General features: G+C 41.0%; 2 protein-coding genes across 4 annotated transcripts in view; both read left to right on the top strand.

The window, feature by feature from the left end:
• Nucleotides 1-9890, top strand: part of tacc2 (transforming, acidic coiled-coil containing protein 2) — a 47335-nt gene extending 37445 nt beyond the window's left edge. For 2 of the 3 annotated variants that reach the window (XM_085478059.1, XM_085478058.1), the window contains 14 exons: nt 201-250; nt 414-523; nt 799-952; nt 1371-1517; nt 1856-1948; nt 2750-2809; nt 4410-4439; nt 5072-5212; nt 5310-5386; nt 6339-6382; nt 7731-7891; nt 7988-8094; nt 8779-8899; nt 8987-9890. In XM_085478059.1, coding sequence (XP_085334185.1) covers nt 201-250; nt 414-523; nt 799-952; nt 1371-1517; nt 1856-1948; nt 2750-2809; nt 4410-4439; nt 5072-5212; nt 5310-5386; nt 6339-6382; nt 7731-7891; nt 7988-8094; nt 8779-8899; nt 8987-9052 — 1361 coding nt within the window. In that variant the 3' untranslated portion in view covers nt 9053-9890. The remainder of the gene's footprint in view (nt 1-200; nt 251-413; nt 524-798; nt 953-1370; nt 1518-1855; nt 1949-2749; nt 2810-4409; nt 4440-5071; nt 5213-5309; nt 5387-6338; nt 6383-7730; nt 7892-7987; nt 8095-8778; nt 8900-8986) is intronic. The other variant, XM_085478060.1, reaches the window with a different exon arrangement.
• Nucleotides 9891-15511: 5621 nt separating this feature from the next.
• On the top strand, nt 15512-17087 carry ly6pge (lymphocyte antigen 6 family member pge). The gene is made up of 2 exons (XM_085476740.1): nt 15512-15747; nt 16377-17087. Exons 1-2 carry the CDS (start codon nt 15579-15581, stop codon nt 16562-16564), a joined length of 357 nt encoding a protein of 118 aa, XP_085332866.1. The 5' UTR covers nt 15512-15578; the 3' UTR covers nt 16565-17087.
• The last annotated feature ends 1255 nt before the right edge of the window (nt 17088-18342 follow it).

Below are 18342 nucleotides of genomic sequence, written 5' to 3'. Positions count from 1 at the left end.
TTCTGTACTACCCTCTGACCTTACGCAAGAGCCAACGCTTCCCAGAGGCTATCTGGTTCACCCCATCTGGGTCAGAGATGGGAAAACAAACAGCCCTGCTTCGTCCTCTGAACTCGTCAAACCAGAGCTCAGCACACCACTGATGCGTCTCTTCATTTTGTTTACTGTATCTAATGCTTTGTTTTGCCTTTCCCTCTCAGTACAAGACTATGAAATTGAGTACATGGAGAAGATTGGCTCCTCTTCCCCAGTGAGTATTTAATATTACAGAGAGATTGTATTTGAGCTTGTCTTATGGTCACTACTTTTAGTATTTATAGCATTTATTTTACATTGTTTGTGTGCTATATGATATTTTAGCTTTTAAAAGTAGATAGTCTTCGTTCTTGTTTTTAACCTTGTGTGTCTTTTAGCCTCCGTCTGCAAAGAAGCCATCTTTGTACTTGAAGTTGGACTCAGTATCTGACAACTTAACCAAAAATACATGTGCGCATGGATCTGAACCCAGCTCCCCCTGCACAGGGTAAAATAGTTTACTTGTTACGCTTGCAACTTTGTTTCTTTGCTGTACTACGTAATGGTTTTGTTAACGTATACTATGTGAGTTTTACACTGCATTTTTAAGTCCCTTTCTTATTCTCGTGTGTGCTAAGTGTACACCACAAATAATGTATAATGTATTCGTTTCAGCTCCTTCAGCAATGTTTTCATTAATGCTGTCGTCCATCATCTGCGATGCATTACATGCCGTGCCTTTCCCCGCCTCATCTCCTGTTGGGTTTTTCTCATTCTGTGCAGGAGTTTTGAAGAGATGGAGGCCCAGATTACAGCAGGTATGAAGACACCGGTGCTCAGCTCCCGGCCTGGCCCCGAGGGCTCTGCTGCAGACAAGGGCAGGAAGAGAGAAAGCGAGGTGCTCAGTCGAACACAGAGCACCGAGATGGAGGAGCAGGTAAGTCAAGTGCCTTTGCGGACATTTAATTACAGTTAATTTGTTGTGCATAAATGTAATTTACACTCATGTCTAGTCATTACCATTTAAGGGGAAACTGTCATGTTTTTTGATTTCGGAGCATTTGCACCATGCTGTTGTTTAGTCACAAGGGGGAGACAGTGCCACGCTGTAAATGCTTTGTCATAGGCTGTGACTCAGCCCTCCAAAGTGAACACCATCAGTCACAGGGATTCTTATTAAATCCTTGTCACTGATAATGAAAAGCCAGTCAGTCACACTAGGTTCCCAGCTCAGATTCAGCAAACCACCTCCCAATGCTGCCACTCAAAAAAAAATCTCAGCGCTTGCTTTGCCATGCTGTCCCCCTGCCCCCTCCTCCCTCCCCTTCTGCCTATACCTCCTGGTGCCCTTGAAGCCCCCTAGCCAGGGCCCCGTGGAGGCACTTGCGCCAGCCCTGGCCATGCCCCTGTTAGACAGGCTGTCTGAGTGTGACGACCCCCTGCAGTACCTGGAGCCTGACCTGGCTGAGACCAACCCCACAGCATTCGCCCAAAAACTGCAGGTGTGTTGAGAAACCACACAAGACCCTACTTGATAAATTTGCCGACCCATATTTGGGCCTTGATATTTGTCTCTGTGTGTGTTTTTGTACAAAACATTATTCCCCGTTGTGTCACTGTGTTACATCCTGCCTTTTCATTTTCCCATTTTTTCCTCCTCCTCCTCCATAAGTTGCAGGGTTTTTTTTAGCTTGCTGGGTAAAATAGATTACTGGTGCATAAAATGTAGATGGCAGATCAACTCAAATTTCATGTGTTTCCCTCTTACTCTGTCATTCTTGGGCTGCAACCTCTCCTCCCTTACCACTGAAATTCGGCCCTCCCAATGTGTGCGGCCAAGGAGGAGCTGGTGCTTGCTGCCCTGAGGATAGAGGCTCTGCAGGTAGCCAAAAACATCTCTCAGTGCCCCTCCCTCTCCACTGTAACCCCCCAGGTACTGCGCTGAGTCAGCCTGCACCTGCTGTATGCAAGTGTGTGTGTGGGTGAACAAGTGTGTTTGCAAGAGCAAAAGATGCATCTTGAATGAGGGATTAGCGAAACGCAGGTGTGTGTGAAATGCACATGTGCGTGACTGTGTGTGCGTGTGTGTGTGTGTGTGTGTGTGTGTGTGTGTGTGTGTGTGTGTGCATGAGTGTGTCTCAGCCTGCCTCTCCCTCCCCTTAAACACACCATTTTGAGTGTGACTGTGAATCCATGGCCTTATCAACATGGTGGCTGTACAGCTGCATCCACAGTCCCGCCACCTTCCGCGTCCCCACATTGGACTCTAACATGGCTTGATGCGTCCCAGCTCCCACCCTGACTACCAGCGAGCTCCATTAAGCCTTAGGAACCAAGTGCTGTGTCTTAGTCCCTTGCCTTTGTGATGCATGTTGGGCAACATGCATGTTGCCTGTTTCATGAGAAACTTACGTCAGCATGAATGTGACTGGGAATGTCTCACATTAGACTCGGCAGCTGAGGAGTTACATATTACGGTGCAGATCTGTTGACGTTTCATGATCACCTCCCCAAATCCCAGGTCACATTCTTGTTTTGTGATTTGGTCCATCTATTTGACTAACAGTACTAACAAAACAGCGTTAGGCAGGGTAAGTAGTACCTGGGAATTTGCTGGTCCAAATTCTGAGGCAGGTGCTGAACTTAAACTCTTGCAAGAGTTGGAGCAGGGCACGCACTTCCCACCTACGTCTTTCCTTCCATGTCTCATTCTGTTGTCCCACGCATTTTACAGTCTCGTCTCAAGAAACCCAGTACTCGCCGGTGGAATATCAACGGTTCACCCTTACTCAAAGTAAGCGCAACATAGTTCCCCCTGTGATGTGTTCACGTCCACCCATAGCGCAGTCCAAGTACTTCATTATAAACACATAGTTTTAATGGCTCAGTATGTCAGCAGACCAGATTAATGTCCTGAATATAAGCTTTAAAGGTGATTAAAGGTGTTCACATCTGCACTGGTTAAGAATTATAGCTTACTTTTTTGTAAAACCAAGATAAGGGCGATAAACGCTATTATTCATAGAGTTTGAAGGTAATTGCACTCCAATTATAGCTGAAATTCAGCACTTTAGCCTCCTAGTAATGGACTGTGAAGCCAAAACTGTCATCCAAATTCTTGCAGACTCCACTAGATTGTCTAGTCTAATAGATCCATAAGTTACAGAGAGTCCATTAATTTGCTGCCTACCAAAAGCTCTTTGTGAGCTGTTATGTGCAGTTACAGCTATGTAGTATGTCTGTTGTAGCCTTTGTGCATCTAATAATCAGTCCTCTCTGTCTTTGGGGGATGTGGCTTCGACTTGTGTTTTTGGGTCTTTTTTGTTAGCATTAAATCTACAATTAAGGCATTTCGTGTAAAGAGAGGTTAGATTTCAGTGTGCTCACCTTGTCTGTGTCTGAAATTGCGTACTAATGTGTTATTTATTATGCTGATATCATGTGTGTGTTTTTTAGCCAGTCCAAAACATCTTTGCATTACCTGTAGTACATGTAGTATATTACATGTAGTACCTGACGTGCAGACTGTTTCTGGAGGATTATTAGAGTGTGCCAGCAGAAAACACATCTCACAACATAACAGACATTGCTCAGTGATGAGTAAGGCAGCAGAAATTAAACAATCCAGTTTATTTTCCTTTTTCTATTTTTTAGTCATTACTTTGTGCATCTCAGCTGAGGTTGGGTTACCATGGTAACTCATCTCCAACTTGAAACCTGGCTCTCACTTCAGTAGATAAACAACAGTGAACATTTTGAGTGTTTAGTTCATGGCATTTGGCATGGTATTTCAGGTGCATCATTGAGGCTTTATAGACGTGAGTCTTTCCTCGCAAAACAAATACAAAGCAGGTTATCGTTAAAAATCTGAATCCTGCATGTTTTGTCCCATGCAGTACAGTCAGTGCTGTTAATGAAAAGTCTGTGACATTTGCCTGAAGTACTACTAAACGAAAAAAGCTCTTTATTTAACATGTGATTCAGGATGATTTACTAAAAGGGGCTTTTTGTTAGCGGATTCTTGCTGCAGCTTTACCAAAGAACCACAGGTTTGATTTGTTTCCTTAAAGTCTCTGAACCTGAACCTTTCTGTATTGGTAGATAAAAACCTAATCAGTATCTGACTGATGTTTGTTGTTATATGTACTTGACCGTTTCTGTTCAGAGAAGTAATGCAATTAGCTGTACAGCCGGACCAAACACTTAACTCTTTCCAAAGTAGCGGTAGACCTCTCCTTGTCTCCTGTGACCCCCCATCATCAAATCCTCCTGTAATCCCTATCTACCAAGGATAGCTAAATCCTTTTCAGAGTTTTCAGGGACCCAAACGTGGTACTAGAACAACTGTATTTTAATATGATAAAGTGAGGAGGCTTTTATTTATTTTGTCATAGGTTGCAACGGACACTTGGAGATGCATTTGGGTTTGTAGTGTCTATACTTTAGATCCAAAGTCTGACTCTTTCTAATGATTAACCCTGAAGATTTTCTGATTCACCTTAGCCCTCATCACATTACAGTCTCTGTAGCTGTAAAAAAATGAGTTAAATCCTGTGATTCTAGGAACAACGGGTAAGACCTGTTAACTATGCTCTAACATGCTTTAACATTAGACTAACATATCTATCCCTTGCTGCCCAATCTGCCCCCCCCCTAACCTCCCTCTCCTGTATACTATCAGCTGCTGCCCACCTTCCCCTCTGTCTTGCTTGGACCCAATCACATTCAAGCTCTTTCAATGAGCAGTTGACCAGGACTGCTCGGCTGGGGCCAGCATCAGCCAATAACACGGCTAATACTGTGGCAATGAAGACTGTTTCATCCAATCATGTAGCAGCTGACCAAGTCTTCAAGAACATCCCTGGCTTGCCTCATTTTGTATTGTTTTTGCTGTGTGGCACATTTTGATATAGTTTGACGCTGCCTAGCAGTTTGGTTCAGTCCAGAATGTGCGAGTGACCCTGAGGGCGAGGGTGTCCTGCGGTTGCCACAGCCTCGTTGGTAACAGGTTATGTTTGCGTTCCTTTCTCTCCTCTCCTTTGCTTTCCGGAAGCAGCACAGAGACGTGTCATCTTCACTAGAGAGTGGCGTGTCCAAGAACTCGCTGTACTCCAGGACCACGGCCAGCTACATCGAAGGGGAGAGTCCCCACTTGCCCAGAGAACTGGACCACTCTTTGGGAATTGCACGAGAGGAGGTGCCCTGAAAATATTTCTTGTTCCTCCGTAAGTCATTGTTTGTTCCTTTAAGTCTGCATCTCACATTTAATGAAATGATTTTGTCTCCATCCTCAGATTGTGACAAAGGAGAAAGAAGTGCTGGAGTGGCAGAGGAAGTATGAAGACAGTCGACAGGAAGTGGTGGAGATGAGGTAAGAAGAGACACCTTGGGTTGTTATCGCTTTCATACACCAGGATCCCACACGCAGACACTGAAGCATGAATCTAACACCTAGCTGTGTTTCGGACTCCGCCCATTATCAACCGCCGAACCTCTCAAGCGGTTTATCTCGCTTAAGGTGTCAGACAAGGCCATGATTAACGGGAGACTGGATAGCCATTTAAAAAAATCAACACCTCGTCCTGTTGGCAAGGAGTAGAGATAAATAGATGGAGATCATGTGATGTAAATGTAGAGGTTTTACTGTTAAAAAGTTATATGTGAGAAAATATCCTAGGTTATGCTCAACTGAGCTCGTAACTAGCAGTAGCTACACTTGTTTCATGATGATCAGTCTAGGTTAAATTCATAGCTTCCAATTGGGGTTTTGGGAAAGATGTACAGTAAAGAAACTTTACTGTGTGTCAGCAGGTGGCGGGTGTCAGCTGTCTGCTGCTCAGTTAGTGTGGATAAGTCGGAGCTTACTTCATTTGAATGATTAGACTTTGGATAAGGAGAGGCTAAGAGGCTAAGGGGAAGGCATGGCTAATCTATCCTCTTACCTCTGGAAACTTGCTTTTAAAAAGACGAAGCTTCGTACTGGGTCCTGTTGCTTTTCTACTAGTTGTGTCGAGACACTTCAAACAACAGAAATTCAATTTGATTTTGAAAAGTTGTGCAGTAAATTTTGGAGCTAATTCAAAGCAAATTCTCCATTTCCTCTAAATACGGTGCATTTACTGTAAACCTGGACGGCGATAAGTAGCTTACAGGTGTTTGCTGGAAGGGTTCGAGCAACAGGCGGGTGGTGCAGGGCTGCACATGTCAGAGGGAGAGATGGGAATTTTTGGAAAAAATAGACTTCTTGGTATTCGATGTGAGGAGTCTTCTTTTTTGACTTTTTATGTGACATATACTGAAGATTTGCAACTTCTCATCCACAGGAGAATTGTAGCTGAGTATGAGAAGACAATTGCCCAGATGATAGGTGAGTTCACGTAACCATAAGCACGCAAATTTCATTTTAAAGCTGCTATTTTTGTTTCCCGTACTCTTCCACTTTATTTTACTCTTGTTCATTTGCAAACTGATCTGCTATAAGGTCCTTGTGAGGCCTTACCCAGTGCTACTGATCACAGATATTTGAATCTTATTTGAATTTTTTTTCTGTCCTTTGCAAAATTTCGCTTTTCTCTGTGTTTGCTTTCATATTTGAATGACGTGAACTGAATCCTCATGTCAGTGGAGGGGACAGCACTCTCCTTTGCCCGCTCTTGTTCAGCTTCTCTGGACTCATTAAATTTCACCGCAGGCTCACACTCCTGCATTATTCCTGCTCTCACCCACATCTTCCTTTCCACCTTTGAACATCCCCGAAGATTTGATTTTTTTTCTTTCACTGCGACCGGCTTTTTCTTTTTCCTACTCTCATTAAAGCACTGTCGCACACAGGAACAGTCTGCCTCTGCTAATGTCTAACACTCGGCTCTGTCACGTGTCTTGCCCTCCCAGCTTGACTTAACACAGTCCCTTCTTTTCTGTTCTGCTCCCATCTTTGCCCCCCTTACTATTTGATAACCCTGACAGGCATGCCAGGTGAGTAACGAGGAATTGTCTTTCATTTGTTTGTGTCAGCTCGCATCTCTCCATCTGTCCATCAGAGAGGGGAGCAGCTGTGCTCAATTTCTTCATCTCATTCAGAGCCATTCATTCATTTGTTTGGTTTTTGGGGGGGGGTTGGCTTTCACCCTGTAGGCTGAGACTAGTTTTTAAAAGAGAGACAGGACTGAATCTAATGAGTTTTAAAAAATGACTTTGTTGTTGTTATTGTTCATGTAAAGTACAATATTATACATATTCAGTCAGATGTAATACACACTGTAAATCTGTACATGAACACGTGCACTTCACCCATGACTGGCGATGGCTGTGAAGTCATTCATGCAGATTTGGTGAGTTAACCGAGTTGCTCATCGATGGGAAATGAAAGGGATATTTGTAGGCTGAAATAGTGTAGGCACATTGATATTTAACACTGAAAGGTCTTGAGGCCACTCTGATGTTTCTCCTCTGTTTTTCTTTTCTCATTGTTCAGCTTTTTGTGTTTTGCATGCTACACTGGTTTATCAGAAATCCTCATATAGTGCAGTAAAACATCTTGTTGAATCATACTACCACAAATACATTTAGATATATTGTGAAAAATGTCAGAGAAGTCTTTTGTGTGTGTGTGTTTGTGTGCTGATTGGGGTCTTTTAACAGTATTTTTACCCATAACAGCAGTTTCTTCACCTAGTAGACTCTTTATCTGCATCCTCTCTATGTGTGTCCATCAGAGGATGACCAGAAAGAGAAATCTCTTTCCCATCACACCATCCAGCAGCTCATCATGGAGAAGGACCAGGCACTGGCCGACCTTAACTCTGTGGAGAAGTCTCTTGCCGATCTCTTCCGTCGTTATGAGAAGATGAAAGATGTGCTGGAGGGCTTTCGCAAAGTAACACAATTTATTCCCAGGTTTTTATCAATATGAACATCTCGGTTGGTCATCTCAGATTTTTTTTACTTGCCCCCTTGTGTCACCCACATACAGAATGAAGAGGTATTGAAGAAATGCGCTCAGGAGTATCTTTCAAGGGTTCGCAAGGAGGAACAGCGATATCAAGCCCTGAAAATTCATGCAGAGGAGAAACTAGACCGGTGAGTCTGTGCATATTCTTATTATGTCACATTTTCTGCAATAACTGTGTTATTTTCGCCACCACACTATCTACACTGTAAATGCAGTAAATGTAGTACAGTAATGCAGTGTCTTATGTGAATGCAAGTAAATGCTGGTGCTTTTTAAAGCTGCTAATTTTTTCACTATGTGCATTTCAGTTTTTCTTACTTCCTGAGCACAAAAGCTCATGAACAATATAAATTTTTGACTTCAAATACTTTGGTTTAAATGCTTATTTCAGTTCTTTGTAGTCATATTTTATTTATTTATTTTTTCTCGATATGTGATGTGATTTCTAGCGTTTGTGGGACTGAGAACAGTGTTGAAGTTTAGCTAGCAGTGAGTCTCCATAACATTGGTACTTTCCTGTACCAAAAACTGTTCTTTAAGTGTATAGCATAACTTATTGTCTGAGCTGAATTATGTTTGTATATGAGTCAGTGTAATTGGAAACAAGTCTAGCTAGCTAGCTAGCAATGAGTCTAGCTAACATTGCTAGCTGAAGCTAAACCAGTATTTACAGTGGCTCGTATCGAAACATATTTCTATAGATTACATATGATCCATATTAACTCTTTGTTGACTTTTATTTGCTTTTTAGATTTTATAGGCTTTTGTGAGTTGCGAAGAGGTGATTTCTTGTATCATTTGTGTGCCTCCAGGGCCAACGCAGAGATAGCTCAGGTGCGGGCCAAGGCCAAGCAGGAGCAAGCTGCCTCTCAGGCCAGTCTGAGGAAGGAGCAGATGAAGGTGGACTCTCTGGAACGCACTTTAGAGCAGAAGGTCAGTTTTAGGATATAAGAAGATATTAAATTAAAATTTTCTAAAGTTATCCAAGTGTATAATTTTTTGTTGCTAACTGTTTTACAGAATAAAGAGATCGAGGAGTTAACAAAGATCTGTGATGAACTAATTGCTAAGATGGGGAAGAGTTAGCAGGCCACATCACAATGAAGCCAAGCAGAAAATGAAGAGAAGCACTCCTTCTCAAATTGATGGACCTCTAAGACCAAAGTGGTCTTGGGGTTGTATTTCCTACTGACCATGTGTATACATCATCCACAGGATTGGCTTCCTCCTAATTACTCTGTATATTTTTGATGTTTCAGTGTATCGTACTGTATCAGGGGGTCTGCTTTCAAGTTTTATCATATCACTAATGAGTATGCCTGTGTGCGCGAGTGCGTGTATGATAATGAGAAAGTGCAAGCATTGTTTATGGGTTAAATTATCTATTATGATGTTGCCATGACAGCCACTGAGGGAGAAGACTGTTTACCCACTCCTGTTATTGTCTCCTCTTAATAAAGAGAAAGATAGACTTTGAAGGTGAGAACCAGATTGTTAGAGTTATCCATAAAATGGTGATGCACCACTAAGAGAATACAAGCGATCACTATAGATTCTTGCATGTGAGAGATAAAGAAGAACTTGTAATGTTAATGTTTGTATATACTGTAGGAAACAACAAGACTTGTGCATTTTTGATAGTTATTCTGTTGTCTTCAGCCACTCCCCTCACATAACATTGTAGATATTTGTCATACTTGTCATAGCTTTTTTGATGAAATTGTGGAACTTTATTTTTGGGATTTTATTTTGATAAAAAGCAAACTAATTGTGACTGTGTTCAGTTGTGACCAGAAGTAATTTAATTTTGGATGAACCTGTCCTAGTCCTGCAATGGTTGTTTGTCACACTGAGGAATAACTTCTCTGCACAGCTACTGTACAGCATCTGCTTACAAAGTGCAATAAAAGATGGCAATACAGCATGCTGAGTTTAATTTGGTTCTTTTTTCTCATTTCCCCCCATTTTTACATCTTTTATATTCCTCTATGTGATATCCACCCATCTTAATAGTACCATGTTGTACCCCTTCTTTCCCTTTAGAGATTTTGGCCCATATTGACATGACAACATCACACAGTTGCCTCAGATTTGGTGGCTGCACATCCATGATGTGCTTCCAATAACACCACATCCCAAAGGTGCCCTACTGATTTAGATCTAGTGACTGGAGGCCATTTAGGGACAAATGGCACATTATCATGTTGGGAACAGGAGAAGAAGTTTACACTGTGCTCATAAACATGGTCATAAACATGATCTACATGGTAAGCGTGAAGTAGTCAGGCTTGAGTGTTTAGTAAGGTGGTAGGTAAGCAGACACAGCAGAGATTTTGGATTCCCAGTGAGCTCTGTTATATGTGAAACATAAACCAAACCTCCCCCAAATTAACTAAAAAAACAAAAAGCACATGGAATAGGACTAGCCCCCAATCATAATGTCATGCATACAGTGCCCTGCAATTAACACTATTAGAATATGCTGCATGCAAACATATCCAACCCTTTTCACTATAGTGAACTTCAATTCAAATCATGTACACTTTACAAATTTACTTTCAAATTCAAAAGAATTAGTTGAATGACTTGTTGTAATGCTTAAGAATAAATCAGATTGAATACTCACAGATTTGATAACTGTGGACCCCATAGTTATCAAATCTGAGACACAGTATCAATCATGTTGATTACAACTTTCCAGAAAGTTGAGAAAATACTTAAATTAGAAAAGCAGGGAAGAGGTGAAAGATGCACAACATTGTTTTAGCCTCTTAACCATTTAGAGGCAGTCCACCAAATTATAAAGCAATTAAGTAAGTAGTAGCATTCAGCAGACACATAACAATCACAATGCTACTCCATGCACGCTGGACAAGAAGCAAGCTGGTAAGAGAGCTGCTTTTATATCAAGCTTCTCCAGTTTATACAAACCCTCGCTTTGTGCAGGCTCATCACAGGGCATCATTTTTTTTTATTTTAATTTTGCTAAACTTTAGTTTTTCCTCCTAACTTCTGGCAATCTGCTCACTTTGTTCTTCTCTCAGTCGTCACTCTCTTCACGCTCCTCTTTTGCACCTAAAATCACATATAAACATATTATATTTATCAATAAATTGCCATAAAAATAATTTAAGTTAAATGATTCTAATTGCAGGCTGGGGATGTGTGTTTGATGACGTCACTTTGACTTATTACCTTGACTTTAACTGCATCCACTGTCCATACGTCCATTGTGTTTCATTTTGCTGTGTCTCCTTCTCTTCCTGTCTCTGTCTTTGTGTTGTAATCCAAAAGGTCAAAGTAAAAGTGAAACCGAATTTATAACCTCAATAACGTTTAGAACTACACTCAAACTGAATGTGGGGTGCTGCTGGCCATGTACAGGAACATCCATCTAAGTTGCTCTCACCTGGATCTGAAGCTGTACTGTAATCAAACACAGAAGCCTAATTCGACCAGAATAGGCAACTTTAACGAAACTAGACAGTAAATATCGGCTCCTTGCCTGGCAACTAGTGATAGTGCCAGCAGACTAAGAAAGCTAAAATTAGCTAATAATCTCTGGTGAGCTAGCTGATGTTAGCTAATGTTTTGGGTGCTATTTAGAGAGCAAATATATACAAACAGGCACTTTTTAAAGTCACATCAGTGACCCTGTGTTATCAGAAGAAGTTTCCCTAATGTTTCAGTAACCTGTGTTTTGAGCATACTTGTGTCAGGAAATTATCTCTTCATCTTCTTCTTTCTGCTGCAGCACCACAAATCTTCTCTAATAATGATAAGTCACTGCTAGTGAAGCACACAGATGATGTAAAAAAAAAAAAAGAATAATAACATGTAATGCTATTGCTACTGTTATGGTTATTTTTAGTGGTGCTTGAGCACTCCTGAAATGGGTTTAAACTTACCAATGGTGGCCATTCTCATATGATCTATGGACTCAACAGGGCACTTTCAACCAAATAAGTTTCGCTCACAGGATATTTTCTCATTTTTGGACCATTCTCTGTAAACTCTGGGGACGGCCGTGTGGGTGATCTACAATTTCTGAAATGCTCAGACCCGACAAATATGGCAGGAGCAGTCATGCTCTGGTCAAAGTCACTTAAATCAACTTTCTTTTGATGCTCATTTGTAACTGCAACAGCTTTTTCCTCACATGAGAAATGCGAGTTTAGACCAGGCAAAAAAAAAAAAAAAAAAAGTATTATGATGAAATACACTTGCACAGCACTTCTTGTTTTTGAAACTTTTAATTTTTCAAAGATGTAAAATGAGGGATACATATAACTCAGGGTTTGTTTTTGCAATCAGTAAAAGGTATGTGAAGACATGTTGATTAACTATGCTTTGATTAAATAAAATAGACAAATTTGGGTTCTGCAATAACACGAAATCCCAAAAATAGAGAAGGGGAAAACCATTAGAACTTAAAAACAACCAACAAGAAACATCACAGGGTGGAATAACGAGCACACCAGGAAGTGATAAGAACTGCAGGGCACAACACAGGTCTGAGACTGGGGTAAGTAAACCTGAATACTAAACACACGAGACAAGTGGTTGACGACTTAAAACAGTTAGTAACTTAACAGGAACAACTAACCTAAGGATTAAGGTTAACCACAACACAAGGGAAGTGGAAATTATGACGAAACCTTAAACACTAAACTGAGTGAAACCAATGAATCTTGTTTAAAGAAAAATTATGCAAAGCTCCAAACACTGTGCGAAGGAAGAACAACTCAACAAAAGATAAATCAATCTACACCAGTAACCAGAAATAAATACAAAGGAATATATGATGGGGGAAAACTAAACTGCGGACAGAAGGCATTTGAGTTGTCCAAAATTTAGTCAAGCTTGAAGGTGCTGATTTTGGAGCAAAGGCTTTTTTTTATTGTTCAACACCCTCTTAAATCCATGGTGAAAACTCACCTAATTGTGGGCAGTGGTGCAGGTGTCCCAGCAGTTTCCACTGTATGACAGTCTCAAACCTTCGTTGTTCTTCAGTTGTTCATGAACATCCTTCTTCTTATCTGAGGGTGACAGTTTGGGGCTTCTTCCAGACTTTGACAAAGTGAAAATACATCCAAAAAAAATTTGATACAATTGTTTGAACTGATTATCTTGGAAGATTATCTTAGAAATGGCTCCAAGAGACCTTCAAAGGTTGTCTAGATCTGCAATTCTCCTTCTTAGATCTTCACTTGGACTTTCCCACTGTTCTGAGTATTGGTCAGTCTAATGAGTGCTGTGAACCAAATCCTTGCTTTGCTGGCAAAGATGAACTACCACTCTTCACTCTGGCACAGCTGGCTGCCGGCAGAGCCCGCGGGCACACCATTGCAGCCCCCCCTGGCTTCTTCTCTGTGGCTGCTGGGTGACCCCTCGTCTGGGGCTCTCCACAGCTCTTACCGGGAGGGTGGCAAGGATGCACCTCCGATGGTCCTCCTTGGGCTCTCGCACTCTGGGTCCTCTGGATGTCTGGGGCCTGGATCTCCTCCATGCGCGCTTCATGCCCTGGGGGACAGGCCTATGGCTCCCTACACCCTCTAGCAGATCATTACATGGAGAAACCTTTTGAATACAAGCACGCTCATCCACACAGGTGTGCACGCAGGTGTACACACAGGTGTTCACTGTTCTGACACAAACTACACCTTTCTTGGCTGCTACCTCAAAGCACATTGAGCGCTGTCAGTCCTGCGTGTTGCACAACAACGTTCATTATTTAGTATTTACTGTTATTTACACTTAGCTGGATTAATGCAATGGTGTTGTGTTTATTATGTCGCTTTTTTGCTTGTTTTCTCTTGATCCGGGAGATTTTTTTTTCTTTTTGTTGTTGCCCCTACCCAACACCTGCCATACGTAAGTACTTTGGCACGACAACCAGCAGGGACAAGAAAGCAAAGAGCCAAACTCAGGATGGGTGTGGCCTCAGCAAACTGTTAATGCGAGAGAGTCAGAATGAAATCCATTATGTGTCCTCTGTCCATCCAGGCTGCAGAAGCAACTGTTGTTGTTTAAGACAGAGTGGTGGGCCCCAGTTGAGGGGCTAGTAATCTCCTGGCTAGTACAGGAAGGAATATCAGCTCATCTGATAGCTCAGATTAAGCTCAGGGGGCTTTAGGAGCAAACAACCTGCTTTTCATTGTGTAGTCGGGACAAGTGAGGACCATCAGCGCCATGAGAGCTGTCCACTATTGTCTGCTGCTTCTGTTTTCCCTGGTCCTGCTAGCAACCACCTGTAAGAACTTTTTCTTCTTTATGCACCTATGTTTGCTGGTTAACTGTTTGTCCATCTTTCATTTCATCTCGCCTCCTTTCAGATACTGTACGTTTCAACCCTTGCATTATAAATAATAGTTTGTGTTTAGCGTTTAGTGTATTTAATGTGTTCCTGAAGAGTAAGACCGTGTTAAACAAATAACTAAAATGAATGGCTCCACTGTACATTCTGACTTAAGGAGCGTAGATGCTGGACATGATGGACCTACAGTTATTTCTCGGGAAAAACCTGACATGTTTCATAACTTCAGTAGGATCATTAAACATTAAGTCCTTTTACTGACCTTATACTTTATTTATGTCATGTTCACTAATTGCTGTCTGCAGTGATTCTGATGGGTTTCGTGTCGCTTCAGTCCATCACTCTCCACTATACACCCAAGAAGCACGCACTCCCTGCAAATAATCTCTTAATAGGCCTGGAGGCTAATACTTACAGCATGTGTGTAGAGCGACAATGCCGCGGGGATAGATTGGGGCCAACTGCAAACAACAGAAAGTATTTATATACCAACTCAGTATACGTGAGAGCACATGTGCAGAAAACGGGCCGATTATGCAATTTCTTTGTTTCACACGTGCTTTTGTAGCTTCGCTGTTTATTTGTGGTTAGGTTTTGGTAAGTTATTAGATAATTTAGCTGGTTTCATTTAAAAAAATGCCACATCTTGTTGTATATATGGAAAAAACTTCTCTTTTTAATATCTGTTTCTATCAAAACTTAATGATGACAGACCTATCCGGAGTTGAAGGAGGTTATTTTGATGGCCAGTACAGGAGATATGCTGCTGCAAAGTATGTTTGAAGCTTTTGGTGACTCCAGTTCTGATCCTCTTAGGAAGCAGCCTTAAGTTTGTCTGGAATTTAGGAGATGGATGGAAAGTTTCAAAAGGAAGCCTTTAAGTATTTCAAAGGTCAGTTAGTTTTCAATTAACAGCTCCCTCCTCGGGAGAGCTTTAGAAAGATATTTAAGTGTTTTATGTGCTGAAGTGGGCTCTGAGGCATTAGCTAAAGTTTAGAAAGATGTATTTTTTTAAATGTGTGGGCACTGGTGAAACACTTTGGTTGATTTGGGAAAATTCATATGAAGGAAGTTAATTAATTTGTGCTGTTTCTCTTCATATTCCCTCTGGACCCAGGGAAAGTCACACATTTATAAGCCCTTCATGCACTTGCCAACCTATAGATCCTGTGTAAATATGAATTAGAAATATCTAAGCTTCGGACACTTGTTGGCACTATCCCATGCAATCATCTTCAGTTATCTAAAGCAAACATTTGTGTCCTATGCTGTAGAGGTTTTTCACCCTGACAAGATATGCATGTACAGCTGACTCTTTCTTATATAGTAGCGCTCTGTTCCCTTTCAGGTGAGACTATACGATGTTATACATGCATGGGCTCCAATAACGATGACTGCAACCGACAAGGCTCCAAAGCTTGTCCTGGCTACTCTGATGCCTGTGCTGTAGTGGTGGGCCATGACAGTGAGTCCAACAGTGACAGCGTAGTAGCCTTTCTTTTTACTAGTTTAATTCCAACCTTCCACCAAAAAACTCCATTTGTTTCTCTTGTATATGTGCGTGTGTGTCTTTTTTGTGTGTTAAATAGACGACAGCCTGCTCTCTGTAGACACATCTCGGGCAGCAGGGGGTCTGAGGCTTTTAAGGGAATGAAGAGATTTGCTACTCCTACTCAATGAATGTCCTTAATTAGGACACCATGTGTTCATGGCACCAAGACAGATTTACCAAATCTCAGCCAGCAGATCTTTTTTAAAAAAATTTTTTGGCTGTAGATATGATATTTTTATTTTAATATTTTATAATCAATAAAAATCATTTGGACTAAATTCTTAAAAGGTGGTAGGTTTAGCATTAAACCTGCAACTTGTAATATTTCAGCTGGGAGTTGTTTACTCTAATGCTGTGTTTAAACCTGCATTAAGTGTTTCAATGGTCTGCTGTGATGAAAACAACAACAACAAAGAAATCGCTGAAAGCAAGACTAGCCAGGAGAGTTTCTTAAAGCAACAATTTAGCATCGACTTATATTGATTGGACGATGGCGGACAGCTTCTAAATGAGAGTAACTGGCTTCATTTTCTGTTTGTTAGGTGGCGTGATGAAGTCATGCTCTTACAAGTCCTTCTGCAGCCAGGCCAACAGTCAGGGCTACAGGGCACCAGGTGTCAGAGTTCACTGCTGCTACAGCAATGACTGCAACGTAACAAGCTTCGCCAACCAGCTGCCTGGACTTACCTACTTACTGCTGTTTTCTTCCATTTTCCCACTGCTTTTTTAAGTAGACGACTCAATCAAGCCCGCATGTATCCGACTGCCAAATAACACTGCCAAATTCCATATTCCATGCCATCCTTGTTACCATTTCACTTTGATTTACCTTATTTATCTGCTAGATATGACTGTGTGGATTATATTCACCGTGTTCCACTGAATCTATTAAAAAGTACTCAAGTGAATGTGTCTTTCAATGGATTTCACTAAGCCAATAAGTAGATCCTAAGGGAAGTGCTGAAATAACAGGCAGATATATATATATTTTTCCTGCATTGAAGGGGAAGAAATAGCATTTGAATTTTGAATTTCTCATGTTACTCATCCTGGTTCCATGCAAACCCTATAATTTTTTGAAAGTGCAGGAAAAAAAGAACTAGAGTAAGTTTTTACCAATCATCTGTCAAGATATTACTCCGTGCATCTTTCAGGCTTCACATACCAATACAACCATGAATGTCAATGTAGTGTGTCACGTACAAATGCAGCACTAAGAGTTCACGCCACTGGTGTGTTGTTATATTATTAGCCTTACCTCTCAATCTCATGGCTGAGCTGTGTGAAATATGATGAAAGAATGCTACTCACACACTGAAAAGCCATATAATCCTTTTATATGATAGTGGCCAGATGTGTTGCTCTGATGAGGTTAATCCATGTTAGAGAAAGGAAGTCTGGCCACACTTTAACAGTGGATGGTGAACAGGTAGATGCTATATAATAACTATCTGTGCTGTCAATTGTGTCATTGCTTTTAATTTTATTACCAGCTTCTTTCCAATTTCATTGTGATGTACATTAAACTGGGCTGTTGATATCTTTATGTATTTTATTTCGATCATTTATTTTAATATAGTTCCTGTGTCTTTCTTTCTTTTTTTTACATTTAAAAAATACAATTTAATCCTCTTTGAAAAAGGGGATTCTTATCCTTTCTGTGTGGTGTATATACTATGTTGTAAATAAATATATATTCAACTACTGAGTGGTGCAAATGTCAAATGTAAAGATACATTTATCTTGCAGTAATTCTATAACTACAACCATTAAAAGAAATCTTTTGTGAAAGTCGCTGGGTTAACGTCGTTTTTCTGTTCCCAAATATCAAAACAGAATGAAAACTATCTTCTTTAATCAAGTTGATTTATGTTTTTGTGTTTTTCTAAAAATCCTGCTGATTTCAGCGTCAGACTGAATAACTTAACCTGATTGCTGTGTTTTTGCCTTCATATATTTTTTAAAAGGGTTATTAACTGGCTGGCTTAAGCTCTGTTTCTGACACAACGCTGGTCAAATAATGGATTGTTTGTTGTGAAGCACCTTTTTACTCACTTGCACACTCAAAGGGCTTCCTACAGCAAGTCTCATTCATCCAATCAAACACAAACACTCACTTTCATACAGCCCTTTTATTCATGCCTGAGCACTTTCTAACATTTGTGCACACACTTGCACTCCGATGGATACATCAGAGGTAACTCTGGGTTCAGTATCATGCCCTCGGATGCTTCGGCATGCAAAATGGAAGGGTCGGGACTGAGCCACTGACCTTCTGGTTGGTACACCTGAGCCACAGCTGCCATCATTATTCTTCCATTATTATAACATCACTGACTGTCAATCTCACGCACAGTACCCGAGGAGAAATATGACTTCCTTTTTCAAAGAGCAAAAATGTATTAAACATATGACTGTGTTAATACTGAGAGATCTTTTATTTGACCAAGACTTATTTTGTACAGGAATAACACTCCAGCACTCCAAGGTTCTATGTGAATTTGGCAC

Source organism: Copadichromis virginalis, linkage group LG13, assembly GCF_057382275.1.
Source record: "Copadichromis virginalis isolate Kocher_CV1m ecotype Utaka linkage group LG13, C_Virginalis_male_GT1.1, whole genome shotgun sequence".
NCBI lineage: Eukaryota > Metazoa > Chordata > Actinopteri > Cichliformes > Cichlidae > Copadichromis > Copadichromis virginalis.
Note: the sequence above shows the minus strand (reverse complement) of the source record. Positions and strands in the feature narration are given on the sequence as shown.